This window comes from Terrapene carolina, unplaced genomic scaffold (genome assembly GCF_002925995.2).
Source record: "Terrapene carolina triunguis isolate 2854851 unplaced genomic scaffold, T_m_triunguis-2.0 Scaffold612, whole genome shotgun sequence".
In the NCBI taxonomy this organism is placed as follows: Eukaryota; Metazoa; Chordata; order Testudines; family Emydidae; genus Terrapene; species Terrapene triunguis.
Genome location: NW_020664963.1, coordinates 430,503 through 451,389, shown reverse-complemented (window position 1 = coordinate 451,389; position 20,887 = coordinate 430,503). Strand labels below are relative to the sequence as shown.

The 20,887-nt window shown below is 47.3% G+C and overlaps 1 protein-coding gene across 1 annotated transcript; it reads right to left on the bottom strand.

Annotated features, from left to right (window-relative positions):
• Window positions 1–3,742: 3,742 nt before the first annotated feature.
• LOC113407975 (cytosolic phospholipase A2 gamma-like) lies at window positions 3,743–18,384 on the bottom strand. Its single transcript, XM_026659224.1, has 7 exons — window positions 18,357–18,384; window positions 16,416–16,535; window positions 15,906–16,031; window positions 13,713–13,805; window positions 10,344–10,498; window positions 9,117–9,285; window positions 3,743–3,927 (listed from the first exon to the last, which is right to left on the bottom strand). Exons 1-7 carry the CDS (start codon window positions 18,382–18,384, stop codon window positions 3,743–3,745), a joined length of 876 nt encoding a protein of 291 aa, XP_026515009.1.
• Between the last annotated feature and the right edge of the window lie 2,503 nt (window positions 18,385–20,887).

Sequence of the window (20,887 nt, the reverse complement as noted above, 5' to 3'; positions counted from 1 at the left end):
TATGTATATTTTGAATAGCAGTAATGCAATTGTAACTTTGTAATGCTTGAGTATTTTACCATTTACTTACTATTATTGATTTTAATAAAAAGTCTTTAAGGCTTTATCTGTCTCAATGTGAGCTTCCTGTCATACCCCTGAGGGTCCTTTATAAATTCTGTGGAGCCTGATTCAGGACAAGAACTTTTATCTTCTGATCAAACAGATTGGCGAGCCTAAACCCATACTAATTAATATTAATAATAATAATTATTAATATTATTATTAAAATCAAATAAAATTACATTAATAAATTAAATTCCCATATTATCCAAATTAATATTATCAGTACACCCTAAATCAGGCTACACTTGCACCCACCACCCTGCCCTGCCCACACCCCCTGTCGCACACCCTGCCCTACCCGCAGCCAGCCCCTGTCTCCAGCCAGCCCTGCACCCCCTGCCCGCAGCCAGCCTGTCTCCAGCCAGCCCCCCCTGCCCTGCACCTGCCACCCTGCCCCGCCCACAGCCAGCCCCGGTATCCAGCCAGCCCTGCAGCCCCTGCCTGCAGCCAGCCCCTGTCTCCAGCCAGCCCCTGCCACACCCCCTGCCCTGCCTGCAGCCAACCCCTGTCCCCAGCCAGCCCCTGCCCCCACCCCGCCCCACCCCCCCTGCCCCGCCCTGCCCTGCCCACAGCCAGCCCGTCTCCATACAGCCCTTGCCGCACCCCCTGCCCTGCTCACAGCCAACCCCGCACCCCCTGCCCTGCCCTGCCCTGAGCCAGCCCATCTCCAGCCAGCCCCTGCCACACCCCCTGCCACACCCCCTGCCCTGCCCGCAGCCAGCCCCTGCTGCACCCCCTGCCTGCACCAGCCCCGCAACCCCTGCCCACAGTCAGCCCCTGTCTCCAGCCAGCCCCGCACCACCTGCCCGCAGCCAGCCCCTGCTGCACCCCTGCCCTGCCTCCAGCCCCACACCCCCTGCCATGCTCGCACCAACCCCTGTCTCCAGCCAGCCCCACATCCCCTGCCCTGCCTGCAGCCAGCCAACAATCAAAACATAAATTATTTTCCTAATATGAAAGTGAAAATCTATAATTAATATTCTTTTAGAATGTGGTGACGTCTATCAATATGAGTAAGAGATCAAGAGACATTGGTAGAAAGTACCCAAATGGGAGTACGAAAAGAGCCATATACAAAGTAAAGGCAGTTGAAAGAGTAAAGTGTGCAGGGGACTGTCCACAGCAGCTGCAAGCACACCCAGTCATAACTATAAAGGGAAGGGTAACAGCCCTCCTGTGTACAATACTATAAAATCCCTCCTGGCCAGAGACTCCAAAATCCCTTTACCTGTAAAGGGTTAAGAAGCTCAGGTAACCTGGCTGACACCTGACCCAAAGGACCAATAAGGGGACAAGATACTTTCAAAACTTGGTGGGGGGAAATCTTTTGTTTGTGCTCTTTGTTTTGGGTGTTGTTCGCTCTTGGGACTGAGAGGGACCAGACATCAATTCATGCTCTCCAAATCTTCTGAACAAGTCTCTCATATTTCAAACTTATAAGTAACAGCCAGGCAAGGCGTGTTAGGTTTATCTTTGTTTTCTCAACTTGTAAATGTTCCTTTTTCTAGAGTGTTTATCTCTGTTTGCTGTAGCTTTGAACTTAAGGCTAGAGGGGGTTCCTCTGGGCTCTTTGAATCTGATTACCCTGTAAAGTTATTTTCCATCCTGATTTTACAGAGATGATTTTTACCTTTTTTTCTTTAATTAAAAGCCTTCTTTTTAAGAACCTGATTGATTTTTCCTTGTTTTAAGATCCAAGGGGTTTTGGATCGGTGTTCACAAGGGAATTGGTGGAGGAGTCTCTCAAGGCTACCCAAGGAAGGGAGTTAGCACTTGGGAGTGGTAGCAGCAAAACCAGATCTAAGCTGGTAGTTAAGCTTACAAGTTTACATGCAGGTCCCCATATCTGTACTCTAAAGTTCAGAGTGGGGAAGGAACCTTGACACACCCCATGATCACAGGGGAAACTGGCCCAAAGGCAAGCCCAGAAACTCAACCCATGTATGCAAACTTAATGAGACAGGTCTGAAAAAAGGATGAGAATGGCTTAAAAATGATGAGATATAAACAAAACAAAAGAAAAGATACAATGTTAGGTGGAGGTTTATTCATCTTCTGGCTCCTGAGCATGTAGAGGTCACATTTCCAGCTTTCCTCTCTAACCACGAGGGCTAGAATCCTACTTCAGCTCCCCACTGGATTAAATCATTGGCTTCTTTGGAGTCAATTGGCCAGATCCTCCATCTGGTGTAAATCAGTCTCACTCCACTGTAGGCCAATGGATGAGCCAGTGTGTAGTGTAGACCTGGCTTGAGAATGACTATCTAGCCTGGTGGTTAGAGCACTTAGCTAGGAAGGGAGGGGCCCAATATCCCATCCCCTTTCCCTTTTGTTATTCAGCCCCAGTAGAACAGCTTCAGGAGGAGCAACTGAGGATGCTCCATGTCTGAATAGCTCACAGCCCAGTGGTTCCGGCAGCCACCTGCGAGATGGCAGATCCCTGCTCAAATCCCTTCTTCCCCGCAGGCAGAGGGGAGCTGGTCCTTTGTTTTCTCACTGAGCTCATAACCTGGCCTCCTATTTGTAATGGGATCCTCTTCTTTTGTTAGTTAATTTCTGTATCAGTAGCCCTGGGATGTTTGTAATAACATGGCATAACCTTCTTTTGTGCCATTCATTGAACAGTCAATAAATAAAGCCTACAATGCATTAGAAATCTCCTGGGTAGGTCTCATGGAACAAAATGGGATGGATTTTCAAACCCTCACTCAGCTGTCACTGGACACTGTAGATGCTTTATCACAGTTGACACCTAAGTTTTGGTAGTAAGAGTTCCCTAGGTGCCCGTGGGCGTGTCCATGGCTGCCCTGCTCTAGGCATACAGATGCCTAAGCCCCACTGCAATGCACAAACTCCACATAGCTCGCCTGTGGGGACCACCACTGCAGGCTATAAGCCGGGGGACTAGAGCCCACATCTGTGAACTCAGAGGGGAGTGCTGCAGCCATCAGGCTTCTCACTCTTGCTCTCTCTCTCTCTTTCTGGCCAAATTTCTCTTTAATCCTTTAATCAACAGTGGAACAGCTTCAACGGGGGGATTGAAGCCGCCATCCTCCCCCCCTCGCCCCTGCCCTCGCACCATGACACTATCCCACTGCCCAGTGACAAGGGCCCTCACCTCAGAGGTAGCAGATGTCTCTTCAAATCCCTTCTCCCCCTGAGGCAGTGAGGGGACTTGACCTGGGGTCTCCTTGGTCCCAGCTGAGTATGCTGACTACTGGGCTAACAGTTCTGAGAGAGGCCATCTTCCTCCTTCTTGCACCAAGGCTCAGGCTCCACAGGTGAGGTAGGCAGAGGAATGGCTGTCTTTCCTGGGTCAGGAATCACTCTGGGGCTTAGGCCCCTGAACACCGAGATAGTGGCTGCAGTGCACATGCCCCAAGGCTGAAACATAGGCACCCAGGGAAATTTCACTGCAACAACTTAAGTGCCAAGGGAGTTTAGATACTAGAGTTCTGTGGCAGCTGAGCAAGAGTTTTGTGAATCCCAGGGGTGCTTAAATCTGGGACTCAGGCACCTACAGGGGCAGTTAAGTGCCTAAATCCCTTTGAGAATCTTATCCAGGAAAACTAACTCCTCCCTGCTCTACTTAGGTTCTAATTGGTCACAGTGAACAGCCTTGCTGGAAATGTGCGAGTCAGAGCCAGACACAGATTTTCTGCCCTTCATGAGAGGAGGACACAATCTGCTGGATCTCCTTCCGAATCCTCTCCTTGTTGTTTGATACATTCATCTTTGCTCTTTTGAGGAGTTGTTTGACATCATCCTCTGGGTAGGATGAAGTAAAGGTGGTAAACCTGTCTCTGAAGTCCTCTATTTCACCTAGGAATAAAACAGGTGGGTAAGTGCCCGTAGTGGGGCGGACTGCCCCACTCCCTGAGAGTGTGGGCTGCAGCAGGCCAGTGCGCCTGCGCAGACAGGCAGCCAATCAGAGAAGGGCTTAGTGGGAGCCAATCAGGGCCCAGATTGGAGACAGCCAATCAGGGCCAGGCTCAGCCCTATAAAAAGGCTGCTCAGAGAGAGAGCAGGCAGTCTGTCACAGGCCTTCTAGAGGGGAAAGTCTGTCTCCAGAGGTGGGAGACTAGCACCTGGGACAGCGCAGTGCTGGGCAGGCTCGGGGGAGCAGAAGGGAACTCCAGCCCAGTGTCTGCCAGGCTGCAGGCCCTGAGGGGAAGGGCCTAGCTGGTGCGAGGGGCCAAAGGAGAAGCGGCCCAGATGGAGGGAGAGAAGGAGGGCAGGACGGCTGCCACTAGAGGGTCCCTGGGTTGGGACCCAGAGTAGTGGGGGGGCCTGGGTCCCCCCCTTCTCCCTTGCCTTACATCCGGCCGATGGGAGTGGCCGTCTTGGGCTGCACCAACCCCCTGCCAAGAGGGGTGTGACTTTGGGGGTGCAGTTGCCCACATTGGCTGGGGTGCAAAGAGACAGTTAATTGACACCCCTCCCCCAGAAGGGGGTGTGGATGGACTAAGGGCACTGCCAGAGGGCAGTGGCTTGAAAAGGATGATGCAAGCTGGTGAGCGACGCGGGCTCAGACGCCAACCGAGGATGGGACACCACCAGGAGGGTGCGCTCCACTGGACAGAGCTAATTCCCAGAGACAACCAGCAGGAGGCGCCAGGTGGTGAGTCCCATCCCTGTCACAGTGCCAAATAGAGGGAAACAATTGTACTGCTTTTACACTTTTACTGCTCCCAGAACCATAGAATCCAGATACCTAAAGAGGCAGGGGAACAACATAGCCAAGTCCTGAGGTTTTCATAGACTCACAGAAATGTCAGGCTGAAAGGGACCTTGAGAGGTCACCAACTCTAGCTTCCTGTGCTGAGGCAGGACCGAGTGTACCTCGACCATCCCTGACAGGTTTTTGTCCAAGCTGTTCCTAAAATCTTCAGATGGGGATTCCACTACACCCCTTGGAAGCCTATTCCAGAGTGTAACTACCCTTAGAGTTAGAAAGTTTTTCCTAGTTTTTTTCCCCCACACAAAATAACATGTGACCAGACAACTAGTGACATTATCATAGACAATAAAGGGGAAAGGAAGCAGATCTACATAAGTAAAGAACATGTCACAGATTTTCAGACCAATTTGAATGAATTCAGATCAGCAGGGCTGAAGGAATTAGCTGAAGAAATCTCGGAGTCACTGGCAATAATATTTACGAATTTACGGATGACAGGAGAGGTCCCGGAAGACTGGAGAAGTGCTAACATAGCGCTCATCTTTAAAAATTGGAAAAATGACGAGCCGGGGAACTATGGACCAATCAGGCTGACTTAAATATCTGGGAAACTACTAAAGCAACGTATAAAAGATTTAATTTGTGAATACCTGGAGAATGAAGGGATAATCACTAGCAGCCAGCATGGATTTACTTAAAACAAATCATGTCAAACCAGCTTTATTTCCTTCTTTGACAGGGTAACTGATTTGGTGGATGGGGGAATGCAGTGGACATAATATACCTGGACTTCAGCAAGGCTTTTGACACAGTCTCACATGGCATTCTGATCAGTAAGCTGGAGAAATGCAGGCTCGACAGAACTACTATTAAGTGGTTAAACCATAATTGGTTAAACAACTACAAACAAAGAGTAACTATTAATGGAATGATGTTGGATTGGAAGGAGGTCTCAGATGGGGTTCCCCAGGGATCTGTTCTGGGTCTGGTGTTTAACAGCTTTATTAAAAACCTGCATGTATGAATAGAGAGCATACTGGTCAAGTTTCTAGATGACACAAATCTAGAGGACTTTGGAGGACAGAGGTAAGATTCAAAGGGATCTTGATGCATTGGAGAACAGGGCTATAGAGAACAAAATGAAATTCAACAAAGACAAATATGAGATTGTAACAAGGCAGGACTCACCCCTGTGGCACCTCCTGCTGGTGTCCTGGGAATTAGCTCTTTTTCCAGCTCCGGAGCGCACTCTGCAGGCCGATGTCCCACTTGCCGCTGGTCCCCTTGTCCCTCCCAGGACCCGGTGCCCCTTGTCTTTTGGGTGCTGCCCCCTGGCAATACCCCCGCAGTCTCAGGGTCTCCCCACCCAGGGGAACCCCCAACCCTCTATCCCCACCTTGCCTCAGTCATGGGCTACTGCCAGTCACCATCTAGCCCCCGCTCACTGGGGCGGATTGCAGTATAATTGCCACTCATCATTGGCAAGGAGGGTTTGGACCTGCTGCCTCTGCCTACCCTTGGGATGCCCTTCTGCAACCACAGTATCCTTCTTGGCCTTTAACAAGGCCTGCAGCCTGGGATTTGTGTTAGAGGATTGAAGGGGAGAGCCCTGGCCCTGAAACAAAGCTGAACCTTAAGATGTTGTGGAGGAAGAAGGCCTGTAAAAGGCATGGGAGGAGGAAGCCCAGGAAGGCAGCAGCAGCAGAAGCTTGAAGGATCAGAACTCATCTGTTGTTTATAGGGCCCCTGGACTGACACCCAGTAGAGTGTGAGGGCCAGGGTTCTCCTATCAGCCACTGGAGAAAACGGCCTAGAGTCCTTGAGAAGGGGACAAGGACAACTGGAAGCCATGGGGCAAGGTTGTGCAAGCTCCCTAGGATGTAGAGTTGGTGCCAGAGACCTGATATAAGGACACTGGACCTTTATTTGTGGGAACCTGGTACCCAGGAAGGGGAGGATGTACATTGTGACCTGGCTGGAGGGACAAGTCCTGGGAAAAGGCAGCCCACCAGGGTGGTGATCAGCTGGGGGCTCCAGATGGGGAGAGAGCTGCTAGGCCACCCCTGGCCACAAGGAGGTGCTCTACTGATGAGTTACCCCCTACCCACCTCTCTCAGTTTATCTATTTTATTTCACTACCCTTTGCAAACTAGGGAAAATGCAGAATAATCTTTCAGACACCTTTTTTTGTTGGACAGCCATAAGGTTGATGGGAGTTAGGTGCCCAAATCCTTTTGAGGATCTGCATTTGTATTTACAGTGCAGCAGGTCAAAGCTGAATCTGTCCACTGAGTCCAAGAGAGTTTGTATCCCCCTTTCCACTCCCTGCTGAAAGTGATCTATTCTGCCACATCTCCTCTCAGTTACAAAGGGTGCAAATCCAGAGAAATCCATTTGATTTGGGTAAAATATAAATAAAATTATTTAAAACATTGATCAATAAGGATTTGCACTTTTGGCTTGATTAGCATGAACCAAAGGGCCTAATTTCTGTCTCCAGGGTGACTCTCAAAGAATTGAAAAGCCACACATTTAAAACTGGTGATGGGAGATTATTTAGTAGAGCACATGAGTGATCTGTGGAACTCATTGCTGCAGCATACTAGCAGGACCCAGTTCTCAGAAGGATTGTAGGAAGGGTTGGATATTACATGAACATCCATGGTTGTATCAGGCTGGATTAAAAGACAATGCAAAAGATATTAAACCTGCCTGAATAAACCCATACATGAACTACTTCCCTGGGAAAGGTTTATTCTTAATTGTTTATTAAAGGGTTTTGTGCCTCTCCTTGTGAATCATGTGGTGTTAGCCACTGTCAGAGTCAGCACAGAGGGTTAGATGGACCCAGCTCTGGTAGACAGTTGCAATACTTGAGCTCCTCTGCTCATTTTCACCAGTCAGTCAGGTGTAGCTCCATTTCAGTCTCTGAGCTCCGATTCAGACACATGGGGTGAAGTTCACAGTGGAACTCAGGTGTTGAGTTACTGAGAGTCACAGCGCCTAATTTTAGAACCCTAGAAAAATCACTGGGTGGGATTCACAAAGGCTGAGTTAGGCGCCCAGGCTCCCGGTGCAATGAAGAGAGAGAGGCTCCTGGGAAAATGATCCACAAAGGCCAGCATGCTAGGCTGGAGATGCCCAGGAGAGGGGGGTGTGCTAAGCGCAGATGGAGTTCAGCACCCAAGTCCAGGCTGGAGGGAGGTACCTGTCTCTGCTTGGGGTTCTCAGCTGTGACGACAGACACTCTATAGCAGGGGTGGGCAAACTTTTTGACCCGAGGGCCACATCTGGGTGGGGAAATTGCATGCACGGCCATGAATGTAGGGCTGGAGCTGGGGATTGGGGTGCGGGAGGGAGTATGCGGTGTGGGGGGGGTGCAGGGTGCTGGAGGGGGCTCAGGGTAGGGGGTTGGCATGCAGGAGGGGTTCGGCAGGGGCTCAGGGCAGGGGGTTGGGGTGCAGGAGGGGATCCGGAGTGCAGGAGGGGGCTCAGGGCAGGAGGTTGGGGGCTCAGGGCAGGGGGTTGGGGTGCAGGAGGGGTTCGGCAGGGGCTCAGGGCAGGGGGTTGGGGTGCAGGAGGGGTGTGGCAGGGGGCTCAGGGCAGGGGGTTGGGGTGTGGGGTTCAAGAGGGATTCAGTTTTGAGCTCTGGTCTGGCACCACTTACCTTGTGCGGCTCTGGGGTGGCAGCAGCGCACAGCAGGGCTAAGGCAGGCTCCGTGCCTGGCCTGGCCCCATACCTCTTCCGGATGCGGCCGGCACCGCATCCCTGCAGCCCTGGGGGATCAGGGGCAGAGGGCTCCGCGCGCTGCCCTCACCTGAGGGTACCACCCCCAAAGCTCCCATTGGCCACGGTTCCCCGTTCCCGGCCAATGGGAGCTGCAGGGGGTGGTGAACCAAGGCCCTCCACATACTAGGTGACTACTGTAACCCCTGGGCTAGTAGTTATGAGGGAGGGGGTCCCCCCTCCTCCTGCTATAGTCGTAGCCCAATCCAGCAGGTCAACCAGATTGGAGCTCACAGCTCAGTGAAGCAGAAGAACACCTCTCTTCCTGCAGTTTGTGCATCGTGCTGGGGCTTAGGCATCTGGAAGCCTGGGATGGGGCAGCAGTGCACATGCCCAGAGACAGAAACACAGACACTTTCCTGCAAAAACTGAGGCCCTGAGCAAGTGCAGGCTCCTACAGAGTTTGGTGGGAGCTGAGCAGGGCTTTTGTGATTCCCAATGAGGCCTGATTCTGACATTTCGTTGGCTAAACCGGCAATGAGGCACCAAAGTCCCGTTGTTAATTTAGCCCATAATTTTAGAAGAGGTGTACAATTAAGTTACCTGGACAATTTTTCTTGTTGAAGAGCTGGAAGTGCATGACGGTGGGAACGTCTTTTCCTTTGAAGATGTAGCAACTGGAGGGGGTATCTGTGTCCTTCAGCTTTTCTGGGTTTATCTTGGGAAATGGGATGTAATTTGCCTCACAGTACTTGGCAGTTTTCTTGATGGTCTGGGAAGGAGGGAAAAGTGATTTTAAAATAAATAAATAAAAAAAATGACCATCTCCACTAATAAAATGTGACGTCACTAATATGGCCAGGCTAGAGAGTTAAAAATACTCCTTACCTCTAGTATACAAACATTCCAAGTAGCCTCTAAGGGACTGACCAATCGAGGGCCTCCAGGAGAAACTGAACATGACCCTGTTGCCATATCTGTGTAACCAGAATCTTTGCATAACAATGCATATACTGTGGCTGAGGTTTTCAAAAGCTCCTAAGGGATGTGGATGCCCAGTTCCCATTAAAATTAATCCCTTAGGTGACTTTGAAAACCTCAGCCCAAGGTAATAAACAGAAATGGAAACCCAGATTTTCAGCTCCTCCAAAAGCCCAAGTCTGATTTCTGTTTTGTTTCATTTTTTTTACAAATTCACCTATAGGAAAACTTGTACTTGATGTAAACAAAGTAGCAAAGTGTTATAGTAGTGTGGCCACTAGAGGGAGACAATATCACCTATGGCGCACTAGTCATATGTGAGGCTGAGGTTAGTGAGTTTGCAGAGTTCTAACTGACTTATTGGAACTCAGTTCACATTTCTACTGACCCCGTCTCCTCCTGCTAGAGTGCTCTTGGCTCTTTGGTGCTAACATAAATAAAAAGTGGTCAAACCTAATGGCTGTCATTTAGCACATCAGATAAGACTGTGATACACACAGGGGCACATCTGTGGAGTAAGCAGATGCCATTTTTACACAGAATAAAACTGAACTTCAAGGAATTTCCTCTTCTTCCATGATATCCAAAGGGAAAGAAATGTCATGACTGGTCACATGCCCTTACCCCAAGCCCAAGCGACCTTGCAGGTAATAAGGTAAATATTCCCAGTGGATCCTATATGTTCACACATCTCAAATTGTGATTCCCACAGAACATTCAGGGAATCTAAATTACTGCTGCTAACAACAGTGTAACCTCACTGGGCCATGGGTCAAGTCCTGGGTATTTGTGTAGTGCTTGATCCCAATTGGGGCGTTGGGAGACATCACAATAAATAACAGTAGTTACCTCAAAAGGATCCCCATCGCTGAAGTCGAAGAAGAGGATCAGTTTCACTTTCCTCTTTGGGTGCAGAACGAGGGGGTAGGCGGAATTTATGGCAATGCCGGCGTCGATCAAGTGGATGAATTTGTGGTTGGTCAAGCCAGTGGATTGGGCTTCACCTGCGAAAGTGCATCCACATATTGTTTTAGGCTGTGATTTTTCCAAGGGGTCACAATGACTGAGGTGCCTAAATCCCCCTGAATTCTATGTGCATTTTCAAAGGTGCCTAAACTGGCAGATAAACTTCTAGTGGGATTTCCTAAGGCACCTAAGCGGGTTAGGCACTGTCAAGAGTAATGACTCAAAGCTAGCCTGCTTACATGCTAGTTTAACCCCTCCCCCTCCCACAACTGGGCCCCCCGCTGAGCCTCCTGATTAGCCCAACCACCCAACTGGCTGTAGGCATCTGCAGACTTGCTCTTATGACCAGTGGCAGGGCACTGGCTGCTCAAAGCATTTACCCATGGCTGCGAGAGCTCCTGATCCTGCCCTGTGCCCAGCCTTGCACCCACCTTGCCTTGCTCCAGGTAACCGGCTCTGATTTCTGGCTTCTGACTCTGGCTTTGACCCTCAGCACCGGCCACTGACCTTTGACTCTGGCACTGACCCTCAGCTCCGATTTCAGCTACTTGTGTCTGCTGTAACCACTAGGTCTGACTCCTGCTCTAGCCATTAGGCATGACATCCCCCATCCTGGTCACTGACAGGTACCGAATTCCATTTGAAACTTGTGGGAGTTAGGAGCCTACCCTGCTTAGTACTTTTGTAATTACCATGAGGGGCCACACTTGCAAAGATGGGTTGGTGCCTAAAGATACAGAGAGAGGCCCAGTGGGATGTTCAAAAGTGCCCAGGGCACAGATTGTTAAAGGTATTTAGGCACCGCTGTGCTCAGCACCTAACTGATTTAGGAGGCTAAATCTCAATATTCAAAAGGGATTTAGGCACTTAGGAGCCAAAATCCCTTTGACAGTCTGTAGTCCTAAATCAGTCAGGTGTTGCAACACTGACCGCAGCAATGTCTAAATACCTTTAAAAATCTGGTCTTAGGTGTCAAAATCCCTTTAACCCCAGATGTCTATCGGTATCTTTAGGAACCAAAATCTTGCCCTTAGGCTCCTTGAAAAACCTCAGCTCTAATTTTGAGAAATTAGCCTCTAAACCGTCTCAGTGGCACATGAGCATCGTCCACAAACACATATCTGAGCTAGCGTTTGGTAAAACTCCATTTTAGGAGAATCCCGGCTGCCTTATTAAGAAGTTCTGTCTCAGGGTAAGTTCAGAATCATACTAAAACCCAGGCACATTTTAGGTTTGCTTTGACACTAGCTCACTATGGAGTGGGATAAATACAGCAACAACCTGTTGACAGTCATCTGTCCAAATAAAGCCCCACATTCCCTTCTGTTGCATTTGAAGTCCCTTTTATTTACTTCCCATGAACACCCAGAAAGGCAGTTGGAGCTGGTCAAAAAATTCCCCTGCCCCTGCAAAAAAAGTTGAAATTTCAAAGTTGTTTCATTCCACAGGGATGGAAGCATTATCTGTTTTTCGTGAACAACAATGACAGAGATTTCAATCTAATAATTTCCCAGAAAATTTCGACACTTTTTTTCTGTGAAAAATTTGATTTTAGAAAATGGCCATTTTCCACTCACAATAAAAATATCATTTGAGAAATGTTGACCAGCTCTAGAGAATGCCTCTAGCCTTAAAGAGAATTTTGGACTCCTTGCAATTTCCTTCTAAAAAAGAACCTTGTCAAATACATTTCCACACTAGCTGTCAAATAGTGATTAATGGGTAATACAAAACAAAAACTATTCACAAAAGTTTGTTGGAACAAAAAGCAGAAATTGCCTTTTTACTGCCACTTTTATTCTCTCGTGCACAAGAATGTTCATACACCTGTGATAATTGTCATAGACCTAAACACCCTTCCTCTGTGACCTTGAGAAAGTCTTTTCTCATTTTTGTAGCTCAGTTCTCCATCTGTTCAATGGGAATAACAATATTTTTCTGTCTTGTAGGGAATTCACAGATGTCACTGGGCACTCAGGTAACATGGGAATGAGGTCTAGCGTTGCCAGGTGTCCTGTTTTCGACCGGAATGCCCGATCAAAAAGGGACCCTGGCGGTGCCAGTCAGCACCACTGACTGGGCTGTTAAAAATCCGGTCAGCGCAGTGGGGCTAAGGCAGGCTCCCTCCCTGCAGTGGCTCTGTGTGGGTCCCAGAAGCAGCGGCATGTCGCCACTCCGGCTCCTATGCGTAGGGGCAGCCAGGGGGCTCCGTGTGCTGCCCCCGCCCCAAGTGCCAGTTCTGCAGCTTCCATTGGCCGGGAATCGTGGACAGGGCAGTGCGCAGAGCCACCTGGTCACGCCTCCACATAGGAGCCGGAAGGTGGACATGCCACTGCTTCCGGGAGCTGCCTGAGGTAAGCACCACCTAGAGTCTGCACCCTGACCCACTCCCGCGCCCCAGCCCCCAGCCCTGATCCCCCTCCTGCCCTTCGAACCCCTCAGTCCCAGCCAGAGCCAGAGCCCCCTTCCACAGCCCAAACCTCGGAGCCAGTCAAGTGAAAATGAGCAAGTTAGTGAGGGTGGAGAGCGCGAACAACAGTGGGAGGGGGGATGGAGTGAGTTGTGGCGGGGCCTCAGAGAAGTGGCGGGTCAGAGGCAAGGCCTCGGAGGAGGGGCAGGACTGGGGGCTGGGCAAGGGTGTTCAGTTTTGTGCAGGTAGAAAGTTGGCAACTCTACAACGGGGAGCCGATAAGTAGATTACTAGATACAAAATTTGTGATAATTTTCATGACACTATCTTCAAAAGTATTTATGGGCTATAGTATAGTCATGTCCTCCCCACCCCTCAGCCTCTGCTGCCCCCAGTGCTCATTGTACAGTATAGCCGCCCCTTACCCGCCCCCACCCTCTGCTGCCCCTAGTGCCCATTATACAGTGTAGCCGCTGCTTCTTCACGTGCACCCTCTGCTGCCCCTAGTGCCCATTATAGGATATAGCCACCCCTTCCCCACCCCCACCCTCTGCTGTCCCTAGTGCCCATTATACAGTATAACTGCTCTTTTCTCCTTCTTTGAAGGCCATTGGTCTGACCCACTATATACTCACCCTATGCTGCCCCCTATACCCTATAGCTGCCTCTTTCCTATCTCTGCTGCCTCCTTTTGCCCATTATACAACACAGCTGCCCTTTTCTCATTCCTTTCTGTTTAATCTAATCACTGTCAAAACAGAACCTTAAAAAACAGGGAAATTCACTCCAGGGATGTATATACAGATGTGAAAAGTGAAATTCAAATGCATTTTGCTTACGACATTTGTACAGAAAGTTGTTGGTGCTCCCCCACATCCAGTGGCAGATACAGATCTCGGTTTTCCATAACAATTTACATGTGCTCGATACAATTCCTATTGGGCAAGAAAAATCAGGCTAAATATCAGAGCAGAAAATAAGTAAAAAAAAATAGCTAAAGGAAATATGGAGATACGTTCTTCCTTTTTCTCTCTCGGTTGCTAGTAGGTGTGAGTGGGGGCGGAGATGGGTGTTTGCTGATTAAAAGGAACTCAGCACAGTGCCACTTGTAGAGTAATTGCAATAAACACAGAGGTGATTTTTCCTCTGGGGCTGCTGGACTCAGAAGAACAGGGCGTGCTTTTCTGGTTTTCTAGCTCCCACACCAACTGACAGCCTGTGCTGCCAGAACATCAGGATGCAGGGACTCCTACGTGCTGGGCCATTAGGAGTGGGTGCAATACCCACTGACAATGGGTGTTTCTATGCATTTACACAGGCATAACTCAGGAGCAGCTTTGGGATGGGGATGGGGTTTGAGGAGAGAGTGCACCATTGACAGAAGGAAGGTAGCGAGGACATGAAAAACCGCAATAATTACTGCAGTGGCTGTAAGTCAACCTAACCTAGACAGGGCGACCAGTGGAGTGAACAAGGGTGCCCCCCCACCAGCGTGGGAGGTTTATATAGCTGTCAGAGAAAAACACAGTTCTCACCCTCTTTTTGGGTGCAGCAAAGCTCTGCTTCCACATAGCAAATCCCCCCAGAACTTGAAATTGAAGCAGACATTGCGGAGAATGCACTGCTCTTTGACATACCGACAATGTTGTGCTCACTGGAGGAACATAAGATGTAGCTTCTCAGTGTAAGAGAGGGAGATGTTTGGAAAGATTCAACAAATCTATTTTTTGTTTTTGTTTAGGCCAGAAAGGATCATGTCTAATCTGATTTACTACATAACACAGGGCAGTGAATTTCACACAGTAACTCCTGAATCAGTCCCATAACATCTTTACAAAAGTGACTTCTAATCTATATTTAAAAACTCTAGCTGATGGAGAATCCAAAACATGGATAGATACATTTTCTAGTGGTGAATTTCCCCTCTGTTAAAATTTCACACCATACCTCTAACCTTCAGCTGCCAGCCAATGAAGCTGGATCTGCTGCTATCTGCTAGAGCAAAGAGCCATCTGCACTGAGAAATCTCCTCTCCAGGTGTTTATGGACTGTGATCAAGTCACTTCTTCTTTTCTCTTTGTTACGCTAAATAGACTGAACTTCCTTAGGCTATGTCTACACTACAGTTTATGCTGGCATAATTTATGTCGCTCAGAAGTATGAATAAACCACCCTCCTGAGCAAGATAAGTTACACCAACATAAGTGCTCGTGCACACAGCGCTATGTCAGTGGGAGAGCTTCTCCCACCAACATAACTTCAGCCATTCACGGAGGTGGTTTTATTATGCCGATGGGAGAGTTCTGTCAGCATAGAGCATCTTCACCAGGTGCACTGCAGTAGTGCAGCTCCTTCGGTACAGCTGCCCCACTGCAGTGCTGTACTTGTAGGTATGGCCTTAGTCTCTCTTTAAGAGGCTGATTTTTTTTCAGGCCTCAGGTAATTCTCGTAGCTCTTTTCTGACCCATTTTGAATTTGTCAGCGCCGGTTAGGAAGGTCTCTCTGGTTTTGCACCCAACTGTGCCCATAGCGAGACTATCGTTGGACCTTCTGCAAAGCTCATTATTGCAGAGCTGTTAGCGGTGGAGTGCTGTATGAGTCACTATATGTTGTTTTATATTTGGAATGATTGTCAAGGGTGCCCAGACCCCTTTCTGTTCTTACAGAAACCAAAATAAATCAATGACAAATATATATTTTTTAAACTTACTCAGAGAAGTTGCCAAATTATTTCCTTGCGTGACATTCCTCTTGAGCATAAACTGGCACTATATTCGAACACAGCTATTCTATCATAAGAGCTATCGGAACTCTCTGCTTTTTCCCCTTTAAGTGAGGGGGAAATAGAAGAAGATAGAACTGAAACACTTGAAATGGTGAATTATGCAGGAAAATGGTTAAATGATGAATTTTCTTCCTTTTAGGACACATCTGGTTCTTTGCTCCCACCTCTGGAGAGATCATTTGGAAAGTCAAGGTGTTGGCTGCCTTTGAAAAGCCCCATCTAAGTGACAAAAGGTTTCTATATGACTTGCCTCCAAGTTCCATTTCAAAAATCCTGACAAGTTTAGCGCACTCTGCCATTCTTTCTTCCCAGGTCATCGAACCCCAGGTTTCATGCACTTCACAGCACTTCTTGTAGGAATTCTTACTCTTCTCACCTGCTTAAAATAGTGGGTAAATGAGATGAGCTTTGGGACACGCTATTAGATATGTTCAGGGGCACAGGGATGTTCAAAGGGGGACTAAGGCAGTTTCGGTGCCCAGCTCCCATTGAAAGGCAACAGGATTTGGGGTCCTAATTGCCTCAGGCCCTTTTGAAAACCTCAGCCTGTGTGTGTGTCAGAACAGCCCTAGGGATTTGTGAAAATATTGGCAATACACGGATGTTGTCATGGAACAAGCATGCAGCGATTCATTCATATGTTAGCTAGGTTTATGTAAGGTGCTCAAGGAAGTGCACTTTGGACCTCCATTTGAAAATCCCATCTTAAATGATTTGAAACAGAGACAGGTGCTAAATCTAGTCCCGCTGGTCCACTTGCCTTCCAGTGCTTCCTTCAGCTGCCCAAAGACTCCCTCACAGTCTTCCCCAGTCGTAGCATGAACGTGAAGCTCCAGGAGGTGGTGGGCACCCCGACAATGTACACAAGTGCAAGCAGTACCTGGGAGGAAAGAGAACATAATGTGTCTAGCAGGCAGCTGTTTGTCCTGTGAGCCCCTGGGGGTGAAGAGAGGAAAGACTCATGTCCCCAGTGCCCAAAGTCTCTTGAGAGCAGGGATGCAACAACCAGTGTAGGGTCAGACACCTGGCTGCTGAATCTGTCTGAACCTGGTGTCCTAGAATGTCAGGCCCCATGTCAGTAGAACTCACCTCCCAATGACACCTAGCTTACGGTGTGAGCTGCCTGGGGCTGACAGGGGCTGCTCAAAATATTTATTTATCTATGTATTTTATAATTGGCATTTTGGTTAAAAAGTAATTGGTTCTTAGATGAAAACCTGGAAACAAAAGTTTTGGTTAAAAATATTCTCTTGATAGGTTCCCAGGCTGGAAGGGACCACTGGGGTCACTGAGTCTGCCCTCTTGTGTAACCCAGCCTGTATTCAGTTTGGTTTTACATAAAATATTTTGATTTTTTTTTTTAATTTTGAAAAGGAGCAATTTTTTTCTCTCAAACATTGTACCAAAAAAGGAAACATTTTACCATATCCAGTTTTTGAAAACTGAAAAGAAAATCTGCCTTAGTTTTGATTTATTGTCTGAACACTTCCCCCCCCCCACCAAGTAAAACACTTTTCAGTCTGCACTAGCACTGATGTGAAATCAATCTGAGCCCTGTAGAGATAAATGCACATTCCAGTTAGTGGTGCATTTCCCTATGGATCCCCACCCTATAGATCTCGGATCAGATTTTCAAATGAGCCTAAGGTATTCAGGCACCCACATGTACTGGAATTTAATGGAAGTCAGGCATCTAATTCCATTAGGCTCCTTTAAACATCCCACTATTGATGCTGAAGTTATTCATCAGCACCTTGAAGGACTGGGGCTACGATTTCAAGGAAACCTCAGGGAGTTAGGTACTTGACTTCTATTGAATTTCAAATTCTTTTGAAAATCCCATCATTAAAGAACAGCCTGCCATCTGGCATGGCAGCGCTGTGTGAGGGGCTGTAGTTAACAAAGGCTGTGAATGATGACCTGTGTATCCAGGAACATAATGGCCTACTTCTTCCAAGTGGAGGCATGGTCATTTCTGTCTGTCCAACATTCAAACGTTAGCAGTATTTTCCTCACCTGTCAACCTGACCCCTCTTTGGTCCCACCCTGCAGCTCCTTCTTGCATCAAACTGAAACATCCTCAATCCCTAGCACAACTCCACCCGGCCAACTATTATCAGAGGTTTGGGGTCACAAGGGTTGACATTCCCATGTGGTGCAGGATTGCAATGGAACAAGGAGCCCATAAGAAATGCCGCTTTCAACCACTCTGTGAAACTTACAGTCATCGGATTCTTCACAGGTACAAACAGAGAAGGATAGAGATGCTCAAATGCCAAAGGTCATTTAGGCCTCCTGGGGAAAATGCACCCACCACTACTAAGCATCATCCCGTCTGGTCCTGGACCTACAGCTCTAAAGGAAAGTTCACCTCCATCTGTCAGGCAGTTGAGGTGGAGAAGTAGTTACAACCATGCTGCCAAACCTACAGTCACTGGACTATCCAGAGGTACAAGCAAAGAAGGTTGGGGGAGATTCCACAAACATGTTCAAGTGTTATCTGGTGTGGGGTTTGGTGCTGAGGAGGCAATTTGTGCCTACTGGGATAAGTCCACCTACTGCTGAAAGGCACAGAACCTGGTGGTCCTTCTAGAGCTTCTATAAGAAGCAAACTAACATCCCATTAGTATTGTCTAATTCCTACCTCCCTCACACCCATGTCACACACTCTCCAGACTGCCAAAAATTCAGGCATCCTCACCTGTCCATCTGATTAGTTCAGTGTCCATTCTGGCTCCTCTCCCTAGCTCTCCCTTGCATCAAGCTTAAATTTCTCTTCCTCGCCCATAACACCACCCTGGCCAACTCCTAGAAGAGGTTCAGGACCCCAATGTCAGAAACTCCATGTGGAGCTGGGTTGCAATGACAGACAGAGACCATAAGAAGTTGCAGCTCAGACTACATTGCCAACCTACTAGTAGCTGGATCTCCCTAGTGAATGGTTATTCCCCATTCATGTTCCAGTGCTTTCTGCTTCAGGGTATAGCTGTTTGGGGCTGGTGCATGCTCAGGAGACACCCAAAGCCCACTGAGAATCAACGGACACCTGTTCTGGACATTTGTTGCATTTAAGGAAATGCCTTCCTTTGGTACAGAAAGCTGTGTGAAGGATAGATGTTAAAAAACCGAAAGTTGGGATTTTGGGCTGGTGATGGGGGCTGGGAAGGAAGCCCGAACTTCATGACTTCACAGTACACCTGGTTACAAATTTACTAACAGCACATTCTGCACCAGAAATAGCCATTTAGTCAAAATATAAACTTTCCATGGCAACATGTTGGTTTTGACAAACTTTGGAATGTGCCAATTTTGGTCAAAATTTGGAACATATTGCTTTTGATGAAAGTTTTTGGGGGGGGAAATAGAACTGAAACAAAGTGTTTTGATATGTTGAAATGTACTTTGTCAGAATGCAATGTTTCAGTTGCCCCTCCCCAACATTTATTTAATTTTATATAATATAGAGTCACATTTTAAAAATGTCTAAATCAGAAAAAATCATGTCCACTTTATAAAAAGGGAAAGTTTTGATTGACCTGAAAAGATTTTTTCCAAACATTTTGAAATTGTTTGGTTTCATTCTGATTAAATTTCAAAATGTCAGAATTTCCCTTCTGTAGGAGGTTCAACTATCTGGACTTCACAGGGACACCTTTGAAATGCCTTTTGCTTGCAAACCTCACACCACTGAGAGATCAGAAAAAAACATTTGGGGGTCTTTTCCTGGCTCCCCTCTGATTCCTTGTCTGGCCTGGGGGTAGTCAGTTAGGGCCATATTTGTAAAGGTATTTAGGTACCTAGCGATGTTTTCAGAAGTATCTACTTTCCTAAAATCTTTGATTTAAATGGGAGTTAATCAGCTAGATGCTTTTGAAAATCCCATTAGGTGCTTTAATATCTTTAAAAATATAGACCGTAGGCTGAGATTTACAATAGAGACTAGGGGAGTTAGATATCCATATATGTCAATGGCATTTGGGAATGTAACTCCCTTGGTCTTCTTTGAAAATCACAGCCAAATGACGTAAGGTGAAGAATTTCAAATACATCAATGGGAATTGGGTACTTGGCCAGGGTTTTTAAGGTATTTATGTGCCTAAATATGAAAATAGGTGGCTAGTGTGATTTACAAAAAACACCTAACTTAAATTAAAATTCATTGTTGTTTGCAGTGCTGTTATATCCATGCTGGCCCCAGGATATGAGAGAGCGAAGGTGGGTGAGGTAGTATCTGAAGAAGAGCTCGGTGAAACTCAAAAGCTTGTCCCTGCCACCAACAGAAGTAGGGTTAATATAACCTCAGCCATCTTGTCTCTTTCATTAAAATTCATAGCTACTCAGGCCAGAAGGGGCACAGGCCATAAGAGAACTTCTGGACTCATCTGGGATTTGCTCCCCAGGTAGGTACTTATAGATACTTATTATGATATAACAAGATCCAATGGCTGGACGTAGAAACAAGACAAATTCACACTGAAAATAAGGCATACATTTTTTAACACTGAGAGTAATTAACCATTGGAAAAACTTACCAAGGATCGTGGTGGATTCTCCATCTTTGGCAATTTTTAAATCAAGATTGGATTTTTTTTTCTAAAAAGATCTGCTCTAGGAATTATTTTGGGGGCAGTTCTGAGTCCTGTGTTATACAGGAGGTCAGACTAGATGGTCTTAATGGTCCCTTCAGGCCTTGGAATCTATGACTCTCTTGTGGATAGTTATTTCTGCCTTTTTTGGTTTAGTGTATATCTCACTGGAAGTGGTTGAAGCTAATGTGAGAAAGCCACACTTACACCAGAACAAGAGTGTCCACATGAGAGTTATTCTGGTATACCTATACCTGGGAAACTGGTAAAATTTCTGATGTAGAGAAGGTAACATATGAGCTTTCAAGGTGATTTTGTTCTGGGCCAGCGTTTGTCAAACAGAGACTATGAGTGTTAACATTAATTACAAAAGGGGAACGAGACCCATGAAAATCACATATGTCATTAATGAAAATGGCTTGATTCCCCTCTGGCTAGATCTATGCTTATAAGGCATACCTGTGTTGGTCACGGGAGTGAAAAAAAACAGAGACATTGCTATGTCAATTCCCCCCCCGTCCCCGAAAACTCAGTGTAGATGCAGCTATGAAGATGGAAGAGTGCTTTTGTCGATGTAGCTAATGTTGTTGGGGGAATTAGTGATCATATACTGGCAGAAAAACTACACGAGGGGGGCTGTAGTGTA